A 17,630-nucleotide genomic window follows, 5' to 3' on the forward strand; every position below is an offset into this window, starting at 1 on the left:
GTAATCGATATATAAAAAGTAAGAACCTCAATCATAAGAGCGTGCGTAGTGAGTTTTCTAAAGCAAGAATTTCTTTAAAATCACTCCCGCCCAGTTCTAGCTCTCTTTATTCTGCCATGGACAGTTGTACAACATCTGGCTGAGATGGAAGACGTAGACACAGAGACACTGCAGATACAGGGACAAGGACATTCTCAATTGATTGTCTGGTTGGGAGGAATGGGGCAGGGTGACTTGTCACAGAGTACCGTACTAAGATAAACATCCAGAGATTGTACACATTATTGAGAGATTTCTTCAGGTTTTTACTGTCGGCATGCTTCCTTGAAGTGAAACCCCGCACGTTAAAGGAGGAGTCTGCGCTTTGACGTAGGTAGAAGTCCCAAGTAGAACAGTGATTGAGGTTGTGAAGTCGAGGGCGTTTCAGATTGTATGTACCTGAGGTCTGCATTGGCCCTGGAAAACCACAACCCAGCAGAATAGTCATCAAACAAACCATCAGTGCAAATATGGCCCCTAGAAATAGTATCAACAAAAACAGACAAAATGGTGCAGGCTTTCAGTCTGAGACAAGTCCATTGTTTCAGCCGGGACAGTTCACTTCTTTACACGTCTTTTTTTTGTGTGTGTTTTTCCCTGTGACACACTGAGCCAAAAACAAACATTTCAAAAGAAGGTTTACATTTCCGGAAAAAAAGCGAATACATCAGTGATCTACGTGGATTATGTGTTGAGTACAATGTTTCTAAGCATTAAAACGCACGCATGGGAGCACGAGCAGGTGCATGAGCTGTGGTTTGGTCCCTCTAACCGAAAGAGGCGCCACAGTTGGGACACCTTCTCCGACGCAGTGCGAAGCAGAAGAGGAGACCCAGGGGGAAGAAGAAGATGGCACACAGGACCCCCAGGCAAGTGAAGTCATCTTCCAGGACACCAACTCTGCAACACACACACACAGTTTTTTATCAATGTATGTCTACAATGTCATCACTCCATCCTTTTATCCGGTTAGACATTAGTGTGAAATTGTCAAAATTAGCATATCAATTCTTGAGTTACGGCCAGAAATGTGATTTGTGCGTTCCTGAAATATCGCGTTGGGACGTCTGTACGTAGGATAGACAGACGGACAAACTAAGACATGAAAAATGTCATGAAAAAATTATAAAAATATTCTACAGCATGCCATAAAAAGTCATGGTGTAGTGCGTCATAAAACTCATTAAAATAGCAGAGTATAGTGTGGCATATGGCTTCAACATGTGCTGTGGACAAAGAGAATCAGGCCTTTCCTTTTTCAAGCAAAGGTTTCATCCTGATTTGTAGTTTGATGAGAGCAAACCTCCTCTGAAGGAATTTCACACTAGGGTGTGAATTTCCCCCCCCCCCCAAAAAAACCTATGGTTCCTGAAGTCACCTGAATGCACCGCTGCAATCTCATCGGCCGCGCTGAAAGACTCAGTCGCCTGACGCCTTTTTCTTCTTCAAAAGGACAACTTCCCCACGAACACTTCAACGTTGCAACGAAGCATCGACAAGTAAGGTTCATGGTATCTGGGCGTAGCTTAGCTTAAATTAACTTAAGTTTAATTCAGGCCATTCATTTATATGTTGATATTCCCGTGTTTTTAAGTTACGGTCGCGTGATATCGAGGTATTGCGCAACTCCTCGCGGATCATAAGACCCGCTCTATGGTGCATTCCCGTATTCTGTTTGTGTTAAGACACTGTCGCATTATACGGAGGTATTTACGCAATCGGTACGGACCAGAGAAGCTCCGTTGCATTGTGTATTAACTGCTATGACTGTTTGCTTGGGATTTATTTAGATTTATTTTCATTTGTTTTATTACACTTCGTGTGGTATTCTCTCCTCATTAAATCAGCTCTGTGAGTGAAGTGTGGAATCTCGGCTATCGTACATAACTGCCGGCAGTTCTACCGACAACGGCACTTTGTGTACGATACGGCCGGCGATCCCCATTCTCACTCCAACGCGGACCGCACGCAGAAGGTTGATTCATGACCCCCGCCTTTGCTCTCTTTCTTGCCTCTCCCCTAACACACACAGCTCCTATCTCTGCCCCTGGGGGAAACCCCGTTCAAACGATCGCCTCACAACACACGTGTGCATCGGCACACGTGATTACATACAGCAGGCTCGCCGCCATTTTGTGTCCGAGTCACTCGACTCCGCCATCTGGTGGTAGTTTAGTTGTAGTATCTTAAGGCCCCTCCCCTTTTGGCCCGTGTCACTCGACGCCGCCATCTTTGTAGTCTTTAGCTTTAGCTTAAAGACTCTCCTTTACACCCACACACACACACACACACAGACATACACACACACAGACATACACCCTCATCCATTTTATTCATTCTTTAGTTTAGGCATATACAATTGTGTGATAACGTTTGTTGGTTGCAATATTAATTGATTTGATCATTTACTATTTTGATTTAATAAACTCTGTTATACTTTAAGGAGCAGTCGTCTGTGATTACTTGTGTATATATATGTATAATGAACCTGTATGTAGTAGTCTTGTGTACGAACTTAACCCTTCACTGTCACTGAATGTGTAGTCGCACCCGACTATTGACATTATGAGTGACCACTAATTATGAGACTTAGTTTTATCGTTTGGTTATTGGTCCCTGTTCGCAGGGTGGTGCCCCGTTGTTATTAATAATCATTAATAATTGTTACATACATTAATAATTCTATTGATGTCAAGAATTCAGTTTCTTAAATGCTGATAACCCAAACACGCTCCTTTACGTTCCCAACAATAGTGTGCCACACAAATGTCTCGATGTGGCGGCACAGATTCATCAACACTATTATATGGATATGGATTACTGAACGGCGTACGAGGTCACAACCTCTTGTTGAAGAGACACAGAAAAAGAGACACAAAACGGCCACACGTCATCTGTGTCTCTTTCAGTCTGACTGTCTTGCTCTTCTGTAGGAGAGATGGAGTACCTTTTACGTTTATTATTTATCACTCAGAAGAAACAATGGAGCTGATAATAATGTACAGTTTATTGTCAATAGGTCACAGAAGGCCGAGGTTGAGCCGTATCACGTTGTGATAACAGTTCACTGAAATCTCTCTTTATTATCTCCAACCTGAACCATGTCCTGACACGCCACAGTGAACAGGCATCAAGAAGACACAAGAGGAATAATCTTGATAAATAGTCCTTAATTACACTGATAATATCACATTCTGCTGCAGGGATGACGTGGGTTTAACCTTATTCAGATTAGAATAGCTCCTAAAAACAGGACCTGTTTGACCTACCGTGGCACCACACCACAGTCTGTGCCATGTAGTGAGTGTTTACACAATGTATTTGCACACTGGTGCCAGAGAACTGTGGCATGTTAACCACGTGAACTTTCAGTTCAAGTAAAACTGAACAGAAGTATTCCTTCACCTCGTGACAACAATAAACTATCCTGCTTCACAGAAAAGCTGCCCAACCTGCTCCCTTCAGTCCCCGGAGTAGATAAATGGTGTATTTCATTATTCACATACAACAAGTGGATGGGACGATATCTTATTCTCATTTTTTTATTTTCTGTGAACCGTGTCCTGTACCCCCCCCTTGGCCTGGATCTGCCCAGTCACATGTTGGAGGCTGAAATCATCTGACTGAAAGGATGTTGACTCTGTGAAACCAAATGTAAAAATAACATCTTCCACACCAGAAAGTCACATCCGCTTAACATTGAGGTCACACGGGGGCATTGAAAATAAGACGGGCCAAAAGCAGACGCACGGACAGAAACCGGCTTAGTCAGGGTGAACATGGGGCGCTCGTCTTTAACCACGAGCTGATATACACATCTATGTGCGTGTGTGTGTGTATGTTTTCTCACCTGCAGGTGGGGCAGCCGCTGAGCACCACGACAGATGGTTGGAAGATGGTGTAAGTGCCAGGGTAGGGCTGCTGGGCTATGGCAGGGTTCATTTGGGCTGATGGGCTATTTGGGTGTACGTTCACTGTAAACAACAAACAAATGAACAATTAACCATATCATGTTTGGCTTTGTGTTGGTAGGACAGTTGGGGATTCACAAGTTCATTACACTGACCCTCGGGGCATATTGATTTTGTTTTGTTTACCACCTGTGTCCATCTGCAGTTGTATTTGCCTTAACCAGTCAACTTTGATACCACCATGCTCGTTTACAACACGTTTGTCTGATAAGGACGCCTCCCTGTGAGTGAGACATACAACTCTTACTGGAACACAGATTACCTGTACAAATGCCTGCACTCTTCTACAATAACTGCAACAACAGACTACAAGAACATTTAGCAAACCGGAAGTTACAAGCAATTTACTTCTTCTTTTTTTTTAAGACAGAGTAACTTCCGTGTCACTGCAGCTCTGATGCAAACACGAACCAGTGTATGTGTTAACATTGGAAAGAACCCGACTATCAAGTTGTTATTTTTGGTTAATTTACCTCTTATTTAAGGCTGTACTGCCTTAATAAAAGGCGCATATTTCCTTTAGCAAAAACTAGTCAGTACAAAAACCAGATATCGCTATTGGCCTACTGCGCATGCGTAGCATTGGAGCGCCTGCTAAACGAAACTTATTTCTCTTTCACGGTATTCGTTACTTAAGTCACACTTATTGGTTTAAATTGTGGCCCCCTTGAGACAAAAACAGTGTCGCTGCCAGACTCCCGAGTCACAATAAAAGCGACATTTGAGCTTCACTTGAACCGAAGACGGAAGTGAGCAGCAGTGAGCCCTCTCTTCCCCGTCTGTGCTGTGCGGGGGTAAATGTGGAACATGTACGACGCAATACGGGGGCTACTTGCCTTGTCCGGCGGGGTACGGGTAGGGCGGCGGGGGGGCCAGAAGCGGGTTGGCCCCAGAGCCGGGCTGCGGCTGCGGGCCGTACCCATAAGCCCCCGGGGCGTAGGAGGGGGGTCTGTCCTGAAGAATAGGCTTGTTGTCCACCATCTCAAACCGACGTGATGAGTCCTCAAGTTGTCTCGTTGTCTGGCCCCTTAACTTTTTTGAATTCTTCAGCGACGCGAAACCGAACCTTCCGGTTACTTGGCGTTGGTTGTCCGAAAAGCCGTGTGACGTTGGTGTGACACGCAGTGGCGAGAGAAACAAATCACAGTTCAAAGTTCAAAGTTTGCTTTACTGTCAATTCCACAAAGTACTGAGCATCAGGCACGTGCACAGATAGACCCCTAGTGGTGCTCAAGCACCTGCCCTTTTGCCCTGGATGAGAAAAGTGCCCTTTCTGCTGGTGCCCAATTTTTTATAAATATAATAAAATAAAAATTACTTTTTCTGTCATCAATTCCCCCCAAATGTGTTTCGATATCTGACGGGGCGTTTATTTGAGTTCTTGTGAGAATTTCGCCCCGACATGCACCGCGGCGCCCACAAGCCTCCCACGCGCCCCTCCCTCCTCCTCCTTCACTTACTGCCTACTGCGCGTGCAGTGCTGAGCGTCAGGCTAAACGGCTGAAGCCAACTTCTCTGACCCGGAGCATCAGACAGACAGGTAATGACAGTGCAATACCCCGACGTTGTTTGGTGATAAATTAACAACAATTAGCGCCGCTGAAAACATTACGTCGCAACTGGTCCGACGTTTGCTAAAAAACAAACAAACAAAAAACCCTCACGAAATCCATGATTTAAAAGCCTTGCCCAGTTGTTTACTGACGTTTGTCATGTTTAATGAAGAGAGAGGGGAGAGAGGCAGGCAGACATTAATTATTTTAATTATTAAAAAGAAAGGTAGGTCTTAAGTTGAGCTACATGACAGTCTGGTGAGGTATTGTGGTAGGCTATAGGCTATTATTAGTGTAATGCTGCTTATGCTTCAACTGTCAGAAAACAGTAAAAACATGGGTGTGTACTGTGTTGTCAGCTTTAGAGAGATATGTAATGTCTTGATTATTATGCACAACATTGATTTATGTCATTTAAAAAAAATTGCAGCATAATGCCAAGAAAAGAGAGACTACAAAATCAGAAGGACAGGGAAAAGCAGCAAGCAGCTCAGGGTAGCAGCTCTCTTTTATCTTGGATCAGGCCATCAACTATTAAAACAAATGAGGGAGAATCAGAAACCCTACCTGGTCCAGATGAGCCCACCACAGATGAGGAAGGACAGACAGAGTGTAGGACTGAGTTATGTTCAGGGGCAGCAACAGAAACAGTTTTGCCTGAGGAGATGAGTGAAGAAGAGGGTGAAGTGACCGCAGCTCCCTTTACATCACAGCAAGGGCATATGGAGGAAAGAGCTGTTGATGAAAGTGAGAATGCAATTTCAAAAATAGCCACCATGCCATATCCTACAGATCCGTCCCATGTTGAAGCATTTCACATCAGGTGCAATGAGAGTTACATTGCTATGTGCTGCAGTGTAGGGCCCTGTCAACCAGAAATGTTTTTTCCCAAAAATGCTGAGGGGCGGTCATTCCAAAAGCATTGGTTTTCTGGAAATGTGTGGCTGGAGTATTCCCCAAGTGCTGATTCAATGCATTGTTTCAGTTGTCAGCTTTTTCTACCTGAAGATAGATATAAAAGCAGAAAGGAATGGAGAAATAGGATCAGAAAATGGAATACTGCTCTTGAAAAAATTAAGCAGCACTCTGTCACAGAGGTCCACATGACAAGCATGGTGAGGTGGACCCATTACAAACAAAAGGCACTCCAGACTTCATTTGAAGTATCAGATGTAAAGGGAGTGGAAGCCAGAGAGCGAGAGAGGCAAACAAACAGAGAGATACTGACCAGGTTAATAGATCTGACAGTGTATCTCGCAAGGCAGGGGCTAGCATTTCGAGGTGATAATGAAAGTAACTCAAGTCACAACCGTGGTAACTTTCTGGAACTCGTTCATCTTTTTTCCCGCTATGACAGTGTGCTGAAGGTGCATACAGAAAATCTTGAAAGAGTGAAAGTCACCAAGAAAAGGCCCCAGGTATCAATGCTGTCAAACAGAAGCCAAAATGACCTGATCACAGCACTGGGTACCTACGTCAGGAGGGAGATCCAAAGAGAAATCCAAGAGGCTGAAATGTACTCGATTCTCGTGGATGAGACCACTGATGTTTCCCACAAAGAACAGGTGTCATTTGTAGTGCGATATGTACATAAGCAAATAAAGGAAAGGTTTCTTGAAGTTTGCAACGTTGATACAACAACAGGCCAGGAGTTGGAGAATACTGTAGTCTCCCTTCTACAGAGGAATGGTCTGGAGCTCAAAAATATGTATGGCCAGGGCTACGATGGAGCAGCCAACATGAGTGGCATGTACAAAGGCCTTCAAGCCAGAATACGCACACTCAATGAGAAGGCCCTCTATGTGCACTGCAAAGCACACTGCCTAAACTTGGTCCTGGTTGAAGCCTCCAAATCTAATAAGCACTTTGTGACCTTCTTCAGCCTCGTGGAGAAGCTGTATGCCTTTTGCAGTGGCTCCTCAAAACGCCATGCTGCTTTAGTTAGATTGCAGCAATCACTGCATCCAGAGGGACACATTGTGGAGCTGAAGAGGCTGTCAGATACCCGTTGGGCTTGCAGGGAACAAGCACTGAAGGCCCTTCAGAGAAATCTGGAAGCTATAATGATGCTCCTCAATGAGATCTGCGAAAGACATCCACCTGACCTGGCCCTAGGGGATGCAAAAATGTACAAAAATGCGATTAACTTCGCATTCATTATCTGCATGGAAATCACCACCCCAGCATTTGAAGTCACTGCTCTTGCATCAAATGCTCTGCAAGAAGAAAGCCTGGACCACTCCACAGCCTACAACCTAATTGATGGTGTAATTCACACAATACAAGCATTGAGGTCTGAGGAGAAGTTTGCCGAGATATTTCAAGGTGCATCAGAGAAGGCAGAGGCTCTCAACATTCCTTTACCTACTGTTGTGCCTGGTCAGGAGAGGAAACGGAAAGTGCCAGTGCGTTTCCAACACAGCACAACTGCATCGCAAGTGAGTGATGAGATTGACTCTGTGGAGTCATACTACAGGTCGAATGTGTACTACACATTTATTGATACCCTGACTGCAGAGCTCAACAGGAGATTCCATGGGAGCATCACTGGAAGTCCAACTGGTACAATCATACGGTCCTTCCACTCTCTAACAGTGTGTGCCAACTGGACAAGCACCCCAAACCCAGAGGCAGAGGAAGCTGTCCATGTTCTTTGTGACTTCTATGAGGAAAATGAGGACCAGCTGAAGACAGAGCTAAAGGTGTTCCACTCCATCTTTCCCTCGAAGAACCTGCAAGAAATCCTTGCCATTGTTGAAGAGAACACTGGCCAGCTCATCTTTCATTTGTGAAGATGGTAAGGATCTATGCAACACTGCCAGTGACAACAGCTTCAGTGGAAAGATCCTTTTCAAAACTGAAGATAATAAAGACCAGGCTCAGGAGTCTCTGTGGGGAAGAAAGACTCTCCGACCTTCTCCTGCTTGCCATTGAGCAAGACATTGAAATAAATCACAGTGAAGTAATAAAAATCTTCCAAGAGATGGCACCAAGGAGGATGCTCCTGTGAAGATCCTTTAATTTATTCAGAGCAGAGTTTTAAGTTAGAATATTTTTTTTATTATTTAACATATTATTTGGTTATACAATATGGCCTTGAATGAATGAACCTTTACCAAGTCACAAGTACCAGCGAAATTGTAGCCATCAGCCCGTCTTTGTTTTGTCTTTGTTTTTGTCTGGCCTTGTTTTTGCCTATTATTCATTTATTTATTCAATTTGATAATTTGAGTTAGTATTGGTTGTGTTAACAAAAATAAATATATACGTTGAAAATATCCGACTGTGTTATTTATTTATTTATCATTATTTTAATTTCATGTATAATTTTGGCGATGGGTGCCCTTTTTTTTGCTTGAGCACCTGCCCCCCAAAATGTCTGTGCACGTGCCTGCTGAGCATACAGGGGAGTTGAAAAGACGTTTCTCTCTAGTCCAACATATAACATGAAGTGAATACAGTGCAATAGATTAAAAAACATTTGGACAATAAATATATATAATAAGAGAAAAAAACAAAAAAGCTATCTATCTGTATTTAGCAGCAGTTGGACATGGGGAGTCTTAAAATACAGGAGGGAGAGATTTCAGAGAGTTCAGCTTCCTAACAGCCTGGTGGACGAAGCTGTTTGAGAGTCTGGTGGTGCGAGCAAGTCAACAATAATCTCCTTGGTCTTGCTGTTATTCAGAAGGAGGTTGTTGTCTCTGCACCACGTGGTCAGAAGGCTGACCTCCTTCCTATGGTGTGTCTCATCGTTGTTGGTGATGAGACCAACCAGAGTTGTGTCGTCTGCAAACTTGACCATGTGATTGGTGCTGTAGGTTGTAGTGCAGTCGTGTGTCAGCAAGGTGAAGAGCAGTGGACTGAGCACACAGCCTTGAGGGACCCCTGTGCTCAGTGTGATGCTGCTCGAGGTGTTGTTGCCGACACGTACTGCTTGTGGCCTCTCGCTGAGGAAGTCCAGCAGCCAGTTACACAGCGAGGTGTGAGCCCCAGCTGGTCAAGTTTGAAGATGAGTTTTTGTGGGATTATGGTGTTGAATGCTGAACTAAAGTCTATGAACAGCATTCTCACATGAGTCTTTTGAGTCCAGATGGGTGAGGGCTGGGTGGAGAGCAGAGCAGATTGCATCCTCCGTGGACCGCTTGGCACGGTATGCAAACTGGAAAGGGTCCAGGGTGGGGGGGAAGAATGGATTTGATGTGTGACATGACTAGCCGTTCAAAGCACTTCATGATTATGGGGGTCAGTGCCACCGGACGGTAGTCATTATAGCAGGACGGAGTGGGTTTCTTTGGCACAGGTATGATGATGGTGGCCTTGAAGCATGATGGACCAACAGCTTGTCTCAGAGAAGTATTAAAGACATCCGTGAAGACATCCTTAAGCTCCTCTGCGCAGTCCTTCAACACGCGACCAGGGATGTTGTCTGGACCTGTTGCCTTGCGGGTGTTGATAGTGGAGAGTGTCCTCTTCACGCTGGCAGCAGACAGGCACAGAGCCTGGTCGTGGGGAGGGGGCGGGGTCTTGTGTGGACATGTGCTGTTTTGTGTTTCAAACCGTGCAAAGAAGCTGTTGAGGTTGTTTAGCAGAGAGATGTTGCTGCCGCAGATCTGTGGCACGGGTTTGTAGTCCGTAAGGGTCTGAATGCCCTGCCACAGGCTCCGTGTATCTCTGCTGTCTTCAAAGTGACTGGTTATCTTATTAGAGTATTCCTGTTTTGCTTTCCTGATGCCGTGGGACAGGTCGGCTCTGAAGGCGTTGTTTCTGGCCCTCAGCAGCCGATGCACTTCCCCTGTCAGCCATGGCTTCTGGTTAGCCCGAGTGATGATGTTTTTTATATGAGTCACATCATCAATGCACTGACCAATGTAAGAAGTAACAGTGTCTGTGTACTCCTCAATGTCTGTGTGATTGTTGTATGTGGCTGCCTGCTTAAACATTCCCCAGTCTTGGAGAGCAGAGGAGGCCCCATCTGGCCACACCCGTACCTGCTTCAGAACCGGTCTGGTGACTTTCACTCTTGGTCTGTATGCTGGCATTAGCAGGACGGTGATGTGATCAGAGAGTCCTATGTGGGGTAGGGGTGAGGCCTTGTACGCTCCTTTGCGAGTAGTGTAGACCAGATCGAAAATGTTTTCCCCTCTTGTTGGGAAATCAACATGCTGGTGTAGTTTGGGAAGGACAGTCTTAAGGTTGGCATGGTTGAAATCTCCAGCGAGGATGGTGAAGCCATCTGGGTGAGCTGTCTGTTGTTCAGTGATGGCCTGATACAGTTCACAAAGGGCCGCACTTCTGTCACTGTTGTTGTGGGTGGGAGGGATGTAAACGACGACCAGCAGAATCGCCGTAAATTCCCTCGGCAGATAGAATCTACCGGGTGACGTGCAGCGCCGCCCTGCCTTTACTGTCCAGCAGCGTCTACTGGTCTGGAACCAGACAGAACTCGGCCAGCACTGAGACAAAAAAACGAAATAAAAAATTCCATTTGAATCTGGGAATCCGCTCACTGCCGCAAACTCTCACGTTGGAAGTATTTTGGGACCGTTTTTATTTTCCAAAACAGATGCTCACATATTTAAGATGTATGTTTTTTCTATTTTGTCCCTCTGTTTGTGGTGGTGATGTCAGAAGGACCACATTCTTACCCCTGCACTTGAGAAATGGATGAATGAAAAACGGTCAAAGAAAATACTGCGATGTATTTATGCTGTTGATGTTGCTTGTTCATCGTCAACGACTGTTAGAAATGCCATAGGACAGTAGAAGAACGGACTTTAGAGGACCTCTGCAGTTCACCTCCAGGTCCTTATTCAAACGTTGCATCTTAGTGTCGATGCTGTGATGCAGTGTGTTGCCGCGAGGAGAGAAAAATCACTTCAAAGAGATTCCTTCGAAAAATCTTTAGTCCCTCTTATATACACATTTGTACAACATGCTATGAATAGTGTTCTTTGCCATCTAGACAGGACTTTTGCCTTAATGACACAAACATAACTGCAACGTTACCTGTTGTGGACTATCGCCTCATCTTCACATTAGCAGTGCAGTCATTTCTGCTTTAACCCTTGCACATGCATGTGCAGAGACCAGTCTGTAGACTTGTTATTGGCCCACATTACAATCTTAATAGAATTTGCTGTATGAAAAATAAAGATTTATTTCTTCAATTTGCTTTTTTGTCCATCATGCACAACGGGTCTGAATGCTCTTGTGAATTTTTAAATATTCATCAGTCACCCTTTGAAAATGGAAAAAAATGAAATCAAGCCAGGAGTCAAAAACGTAAGCAGCATTCATTTTTAATTACAGTAATCGATATATAAAAAGTAAGAACCTCAATCATAAGAGCGTGCGTAGTGTGTTTTCTAAAGCAAGAATTTCTTTAAAATCACTCCCGCTCAGTTCTAGCTCTCTTTATTCTGCCATGGACAGTTGTACAACATCTGGCTGAGATGGAAGACGTAGACACAGAGACACTGCAGATACAGGGACAAGGACATTCTCAATTGATTGTCTGGTTGGGAGGAATGGGGCAGGGTGACTTGTCACAGAGTACCGTACTAAGATAAACATCCAGAGATTGTACACATTATTGAGAGATTTCTTCAGGTTTTTACTGTCGGCATGCTTCCTTGAAGTGAAACCCCGCACGTTAAAGGAGGAGTCTGCGCTTTGACGTAGGTAGAAGTCCCAAGTAGAACAGTGATTGAGGTTGTGAAGTCGAGGGCGTTTCAGATTGTATGTACCTGAGGTCTGCATTGGCCCTGGAAACCCACAACCCAGCAGAATAGTCATCAAACAAACCATCAGTGCAAATATGGCCCCTAGAAATAGTATCAACAAAAACAGACAAAATGGTGCAGGCTTTCAGTCTGAGACAAGTCCATTGTTTCAGCCCGGACAGTTCACGTCTTTACACGTCTTTTTTTTGTGTGTGTTTTTCCCTGTGACACACTGAGCCAAAAACAAACATTTCAAAAGGTTTACATTTCAAAAGAAGGTTTACATTTCCGGAAAAAAAGCTAATACATCAGTGATCTACGTGGATTATGTGTTGAGTACAATGTTTCTAAGCATTAAAATATGTGTGAAGTGTGGCAGCAAAAAAAAAAAAAAAAAAACCTTAAGCACATGTTTTAGTTCTTTCTGGCTTGACAAAAACATGAAGGAATCTGCTCAGATCCATGGATAACCGAGCTAAATCTACAGGATACATCACGACTGATGGAACCTCTGATGATCACAGCATGTAGTGAAGGCACTGACACTTACAACTGGCAGATGAAAATAGATTTCTACACGTGCCTCGAATAAAACGTCATAATTCACGGTAATATCATCGTGATAATTTGTTGTACACAACATAATGGCAACAGCAACATTAAGAAAAGATAACAAAATAAGAGACAAAAATGCTGGATAGTGTGTGTGCGTGTGTGTGTGTGAGCACGAGCAGGTGCATGAGCTGTGGTTTGGTCCCTCTAACCGAAAGAGGCGCCACAGTTGGGACACCTTCTCTGACGCAGTGCGAAGCAGAAGAGGAGACCCAGGGGGAAGAAGAAGATGGCACACAGGATCCCCAGGCAAGTGAAGTCATCTTCCAGGACACCAACTCTGCAACACACACACACAGTTTTTTATCAATGTATGTCTACAATGTCATCACTCCATCCTTTTAGTTAGACATTCGTGTGAAATTGTCTAAATTAGCATATAAACTCTTGAGTTACGGCCAAAAATGTGATTTGTGCGTTCCTGAAATATCGCGTTGGGACGTCTGTACGTAGGATAGACAGACGGACAAACTAAGACATGAAAAATGTCATAACATTTTTTTTTTTTTTAAAGTCATAAAAATATTCTACAGCATGCCATAAAAAGTCATGCTGTAGTGCATCATAAAACTCATTAAAATAGCAGAGTATAGTGTGCCACACAAATGTCACGATGTGGCGGCACAGATTCATCAACACTATTATATGGATATAGATAACTGAACGGCGTACTAGGTCACAACCTCTTGTTGAAGAGACACAGAAAAAGAGACACAAAACGGCCACACGTCATCTGTGTCTCTTTCAGTCTGACTGTCTTGCTCTTCTGTAGGAGAGATGGAGTACCTTTTTACGTTTATTATTCATCACTCAGAATAAACAATGGAGCTGATAATAATGTACAGTTTATTGTCAATAGGTCACAGAAGGCCGAGGTTGAGCCGTATCACGTTGTGATCACAGTTCACTAAAATCTTTCTTTATTATCTCCAACCTGAACCATGTCCTGACACGCCACAGTGAACAGGCATCAAGAAGACACCTCTCTGTACGAGTCTGACCAGAAAGAACTCAGAGTTAGATCTGCCAATTATTTACTCCTCTTGCTTAAACTCATCCGAGGCTAAAGTCTGCAAAAGATGTGGCTAAACCTTTGGCTTACGGTCAAAAGATCTTAAGAGAAAATAAAGTACAGCCTAGAAAGGATGAGAGTCTCCTGTGAGATAAAAAAAACAACAATAACAACAAATAGTTATCAGAACACGAAGCAACTTGTTTTGTGCTCTCAAAGCAGCTTTAATCCAGAGTCACGGTGAACAAAGTGCTAACCACGGTCTCATGACTGCTCTACACCAATCAGCGCAACCAGTAAATCTGCTGGAGGGCCCGAGAAGGAATTAACAAATGCAATGTTTCAAACTCGACCCTAAAGAGAAGGGAGATTAGAAGCTGCTTTTGGAAAGCGCCTGAAGCTAATGCTGTGAAAGACCTTTCATATAAATGTGGATTTCTGACTTTTGGGGTGTAGACACAAGAGGAATAATCTTGATAAATAGTCCTTAATTACACTGATAATATCACATTCTGCTGCAGGGATGACATGGGTTTAACCTTATTCAGATTAGAATAGCTCCTAAAAACAGGACCTGTTTGACCTACCGTGGCACCACACCACAGTCTGTGCCATGTAGTGAGTGTTTACACAATGTATTTGCACACTGGTGCCAGAGAACTGTGGCATGTTAACCACGTTTACTTTCAGTTCAAGTAAAACTGAACAGAAGTATTCCTTCACCTCGTGACAACAATAAACTATCCTGCTTCACAGAAAAGCTGCCCAACCTGCTCCCTTCAGTCCCCGGAGTAGATAAACGGTGTATTTCATTATTCACATACAACAAGTGGATGGGACGATATCTTATTCTCATTTTTTTATTTTCTGTGAACCGTGTCCTGTACCCCCCCTTGGCCTGGATCTGACCAGTCACATGTTGGAGGCTGAAATCATCTGACTGAAAGGATGTTGACTCTGTGAAACCAAATGTAAAAATAACATCTTCCACACCAGAAAGTCACATCCGCTTAACATTGAGGTCACACGGGGGCATTGAAAATAAGACGGGCCAAAAGAAGACGCACGGACAGAAACCGGCTTAGTCAGGGTGAACATGGGGCGCTCGTCTTTAACCACGAGCTGATATACACATCTATGTGCGTGTGTGTGTGTATGTTTTCTCACCTGCAGGCGGGGCAGCCCCCGACCACCACGACAGACGGTTGTACGATGGTGTAAGTGCCAGGGTAGGGCTGCTGGGCTATGGCAGGGTTCATTTGGGCTGATGGGCTGATTGGGTACCCTGTGGCTGAGAGAAGGGAAGACATATTTGGGTCTACGTTCACTGTAAACAACAAACAAATTAACAATTAACCATATCATGTTTGGCTTTGTGTTGGTAGGACAGTTGGGGATTCACAAGTTCATTGCACTGACCCTCAGGGCATATTGATTTTGTTTTGTTTTGTTTACCACCTGTGTCCATCTGCAGTTGTATTTGCGTTAACCAGTCAACTTTGATACCGCCATGCTTGTTTACAACACGTTTGTCTGATAAGGACGCCTCCCTGTGAGAGAGACATACAACTCTTACTGGAACACAGATTACCTGTACAAATGCCTGCAGTCTTCTACAATAACTGCAACAACAGACTACAAGAACATTGAGCAAACAGGAAGTTACAAGCAATTTACTTCTTTTTTTTAGGACACAGTAACTTCCATGTCACTGCAGCTCTGATGCAAACACGAACCAGTGTATGTGTTAACATTGGAAAGAACCCGACTATCAAGTTGTTATCTTTGGTTAATTGACCTCTTATTTAAGGCTGTACTACCTTAATAAAAGGCGCATATTTCCTTTCGCAAAAACTAGTCAGTATAAAAACAAGACATCGCCATTGGCCTACTGCGCATGCGTAGCATTGGAGCGCCTGATAAACGAAACTTATTTCTCTTTCACGGTATTCGTTACTTAAGTCACACTTATTGGTTTAAATTGTGGCCCCCTTGAGACAAAAACAGTGTCGCTGCCAGACTCCCGAGTCACAATAAAAGCGACATTTGAGCTTCACTTGAACCGAAGACGGAAGTGAGCAGCAGTGAGCCCTCTCTTCCCCGTCTGTGCTGTGCGGGGGTAAATGTGGAACATGTACGACGCAATACGGGGGCTACTTGCCTTGTCCGGCGGGGTACGGGTAGGGCGGCGGGGGGGCCGGAGACGGGATGGCCCCATAGCCGGGCTGCGGCTGCGGGCCGTACTCATACGCCCCCGGGACGCTGGCGTAGGAGGGGGGTCTGTCCTGAAGAATAGGCTTGTTGTCCACCATCTCAAACCGACGTGATGAGTCCTCAAGTTGTCTCGTTGTCTGGCCCTCTTAACTTTTTTTAATTCTTCAGCGACGCGAAACCGAACCTTACGGTTACTTGGCGTTGGTTGTCCGAAAAGCCGTGTGACGTTGGTGTGACACGCAGTGGCGAGAAAAACAAAAGGGAAAAGACGCTGCGCAAAAAGAATGAAACTTCGTCTCTCTCCATGCGCCAACTTTGTCCTCTTTGGCGCAACAACCCTAAATATTTTAGCAAATGTCCCCTTCAATTACACGGAACGGTCTTGCTCTCTCCGGTTGTAGTTAACTTCATTGCCCTCCTTGTAGTTAGTCCTTTGGCACCAATACGACAGGAATATGTCATCACAGCGTCTTCTAACTCGGCTGGAACTCAGCGAGGCTTTTCCTTTCTGTCTGGATTGTCACGAGAGAAGAATCATGTGATGAGCTGCGCCTCTGCGCACCGGGAGGCTTCTTAAAGCGACAGTGCACGGAAATAAAAGGCTCAGTGCTGCATGCAGTGAACCGCAGAGCACCGTGACCTCCCGGTACCGAATGGCGGGCCCAATGGTTCACACAATGAAGTCAGCGGAGTGCAATTTGTCACAGATCGAGTACTCCCCATGTGTGGAGGGGACACGTGTTCACCCTGTGACTTACATAACTACATCCGTATTAGGAGTGGGTTACCCTTAATGTTGCATAATATTTGATTCCCATCATCATATTTAGTCAGTCATATAAATAGATATGAGGTGATGGCTGATGACTGTTGCCTCTGTCCAAGGTGCTGAACCTGAACCTGTTTTCAGCTTTATGATGAAGCATTTTAACGCTGATCCAAGAGGCTTTTCAAATACTCTATTTATCTTAAGAAGTATTTCATCAACACATAAAGGAGAACTCCGTCTCCCAGTTTATCAGAACAATTCCAATTAAATGTCACCAAATTTGGAAATACTTTATTACTTAACCGGACAGGAAATGTTTCATGAAATGTAAATACTTAAGTACATTAAAAGTTCCTACAACCCTACTTAAGTGGGCCTACAGTACTTGAGTAAATGTACTTTGTTACATTCCACTAATATCAAACATCAGTGGAAACATCAAATATTCCAAACTGTAGCCAAACATGTAAAACCAACCTCGAGCCTCAATAATTCATCAGACGCTGAATAAATTATTGAAATATACGCGTCAATCAGCGGGTGTCGGAAAAAAAAAAAAAGAAAGGAAAGAATACCAGGAGCTCATCTTGTTCCACCAATAGGAGGAAGAGATCCCACACTCCCCTGCAGAGCTTCAGCCAATCAGAGCCACACTTCCTCCATTTCCTGTTGTGGTCTCGGGAGTTAGTCGGAGCATTCCTCTGGTCCAGGAATGTAAATTAAATACCGCAGACG

The 17,630-nt window shown here is 44.3% G+C and overlaps 2 protein-coding genes across 2 annotated transcripts; both read right to left on the bottom strand.

The window, feature by feature from the left end:
• Positions 1 to 19: 19 nt before the first annotated feature.
• LOC306786559 (membrane protein BRI3-like) lies at positions 20 to 5,364 on the bottom strand. The gene is made up of 3 exons (XM_079281368.1): positions 4,847 to 5,364; positions 3,890 to 4,013; positions 20 to 939 (listed from the first exon to the last, which is right to left on the bottom strand). The coding sequence occupies exons 1-3, from the start codon at positions 4,989 to 4,991 to the stop codon at positions 807 to 809; spliced, it is 402 nt and encodes a 133-aa protein (XP_079137494.1). The 5' UTR covers positions 4,992 to 5,364; the 3' UTR covers positions 20 to 806.
• A 6,483-nt stretch (positions 5,365 to 11,847) lies between these two features.
• On the bottom strand, positions 11,848 to 16,635 carry LOC306786439 (membrane protein BRI3-like). The gene is made up of 3 exons (XM_079281213.1): positions 16,074 to 16,635; positions 15,080 to 15,203; positions 11,848 to 13,180 (listed from the first exon to the last, which is right to left on the bottom strand). The coding sequence occupies exons 1-3, from the start codon at positions 16,222 to 16,224 to the stop codon at positions 13,048 to 13,050; spliced, it is 408 nt and encodes a 135-aa protein (XP_079137339.1). The 5' UTR covers positions 16,225 to 16,635; the 3' UTR covers positions 11,848 to 13,047.
• Between the last annotated feature and the right edge of the window lie 995 nt (positions 16,636 to 17,630).

The sequence above is a fragment of the Melanostigma gelatinosum genome, assembly GCF_949748355.1.
Source record: "Melanostigma gelatinosum genome assembly, chromosome: 13".
In the NCBI taxonomy this organism is placed as follows: domain Eukaryota; kingdom Metazoa; phylum Chordata; class Actinopteri; order Perciformes; family Zoarcidae; genus Melanostigma; species Melanostigma gelatinosum.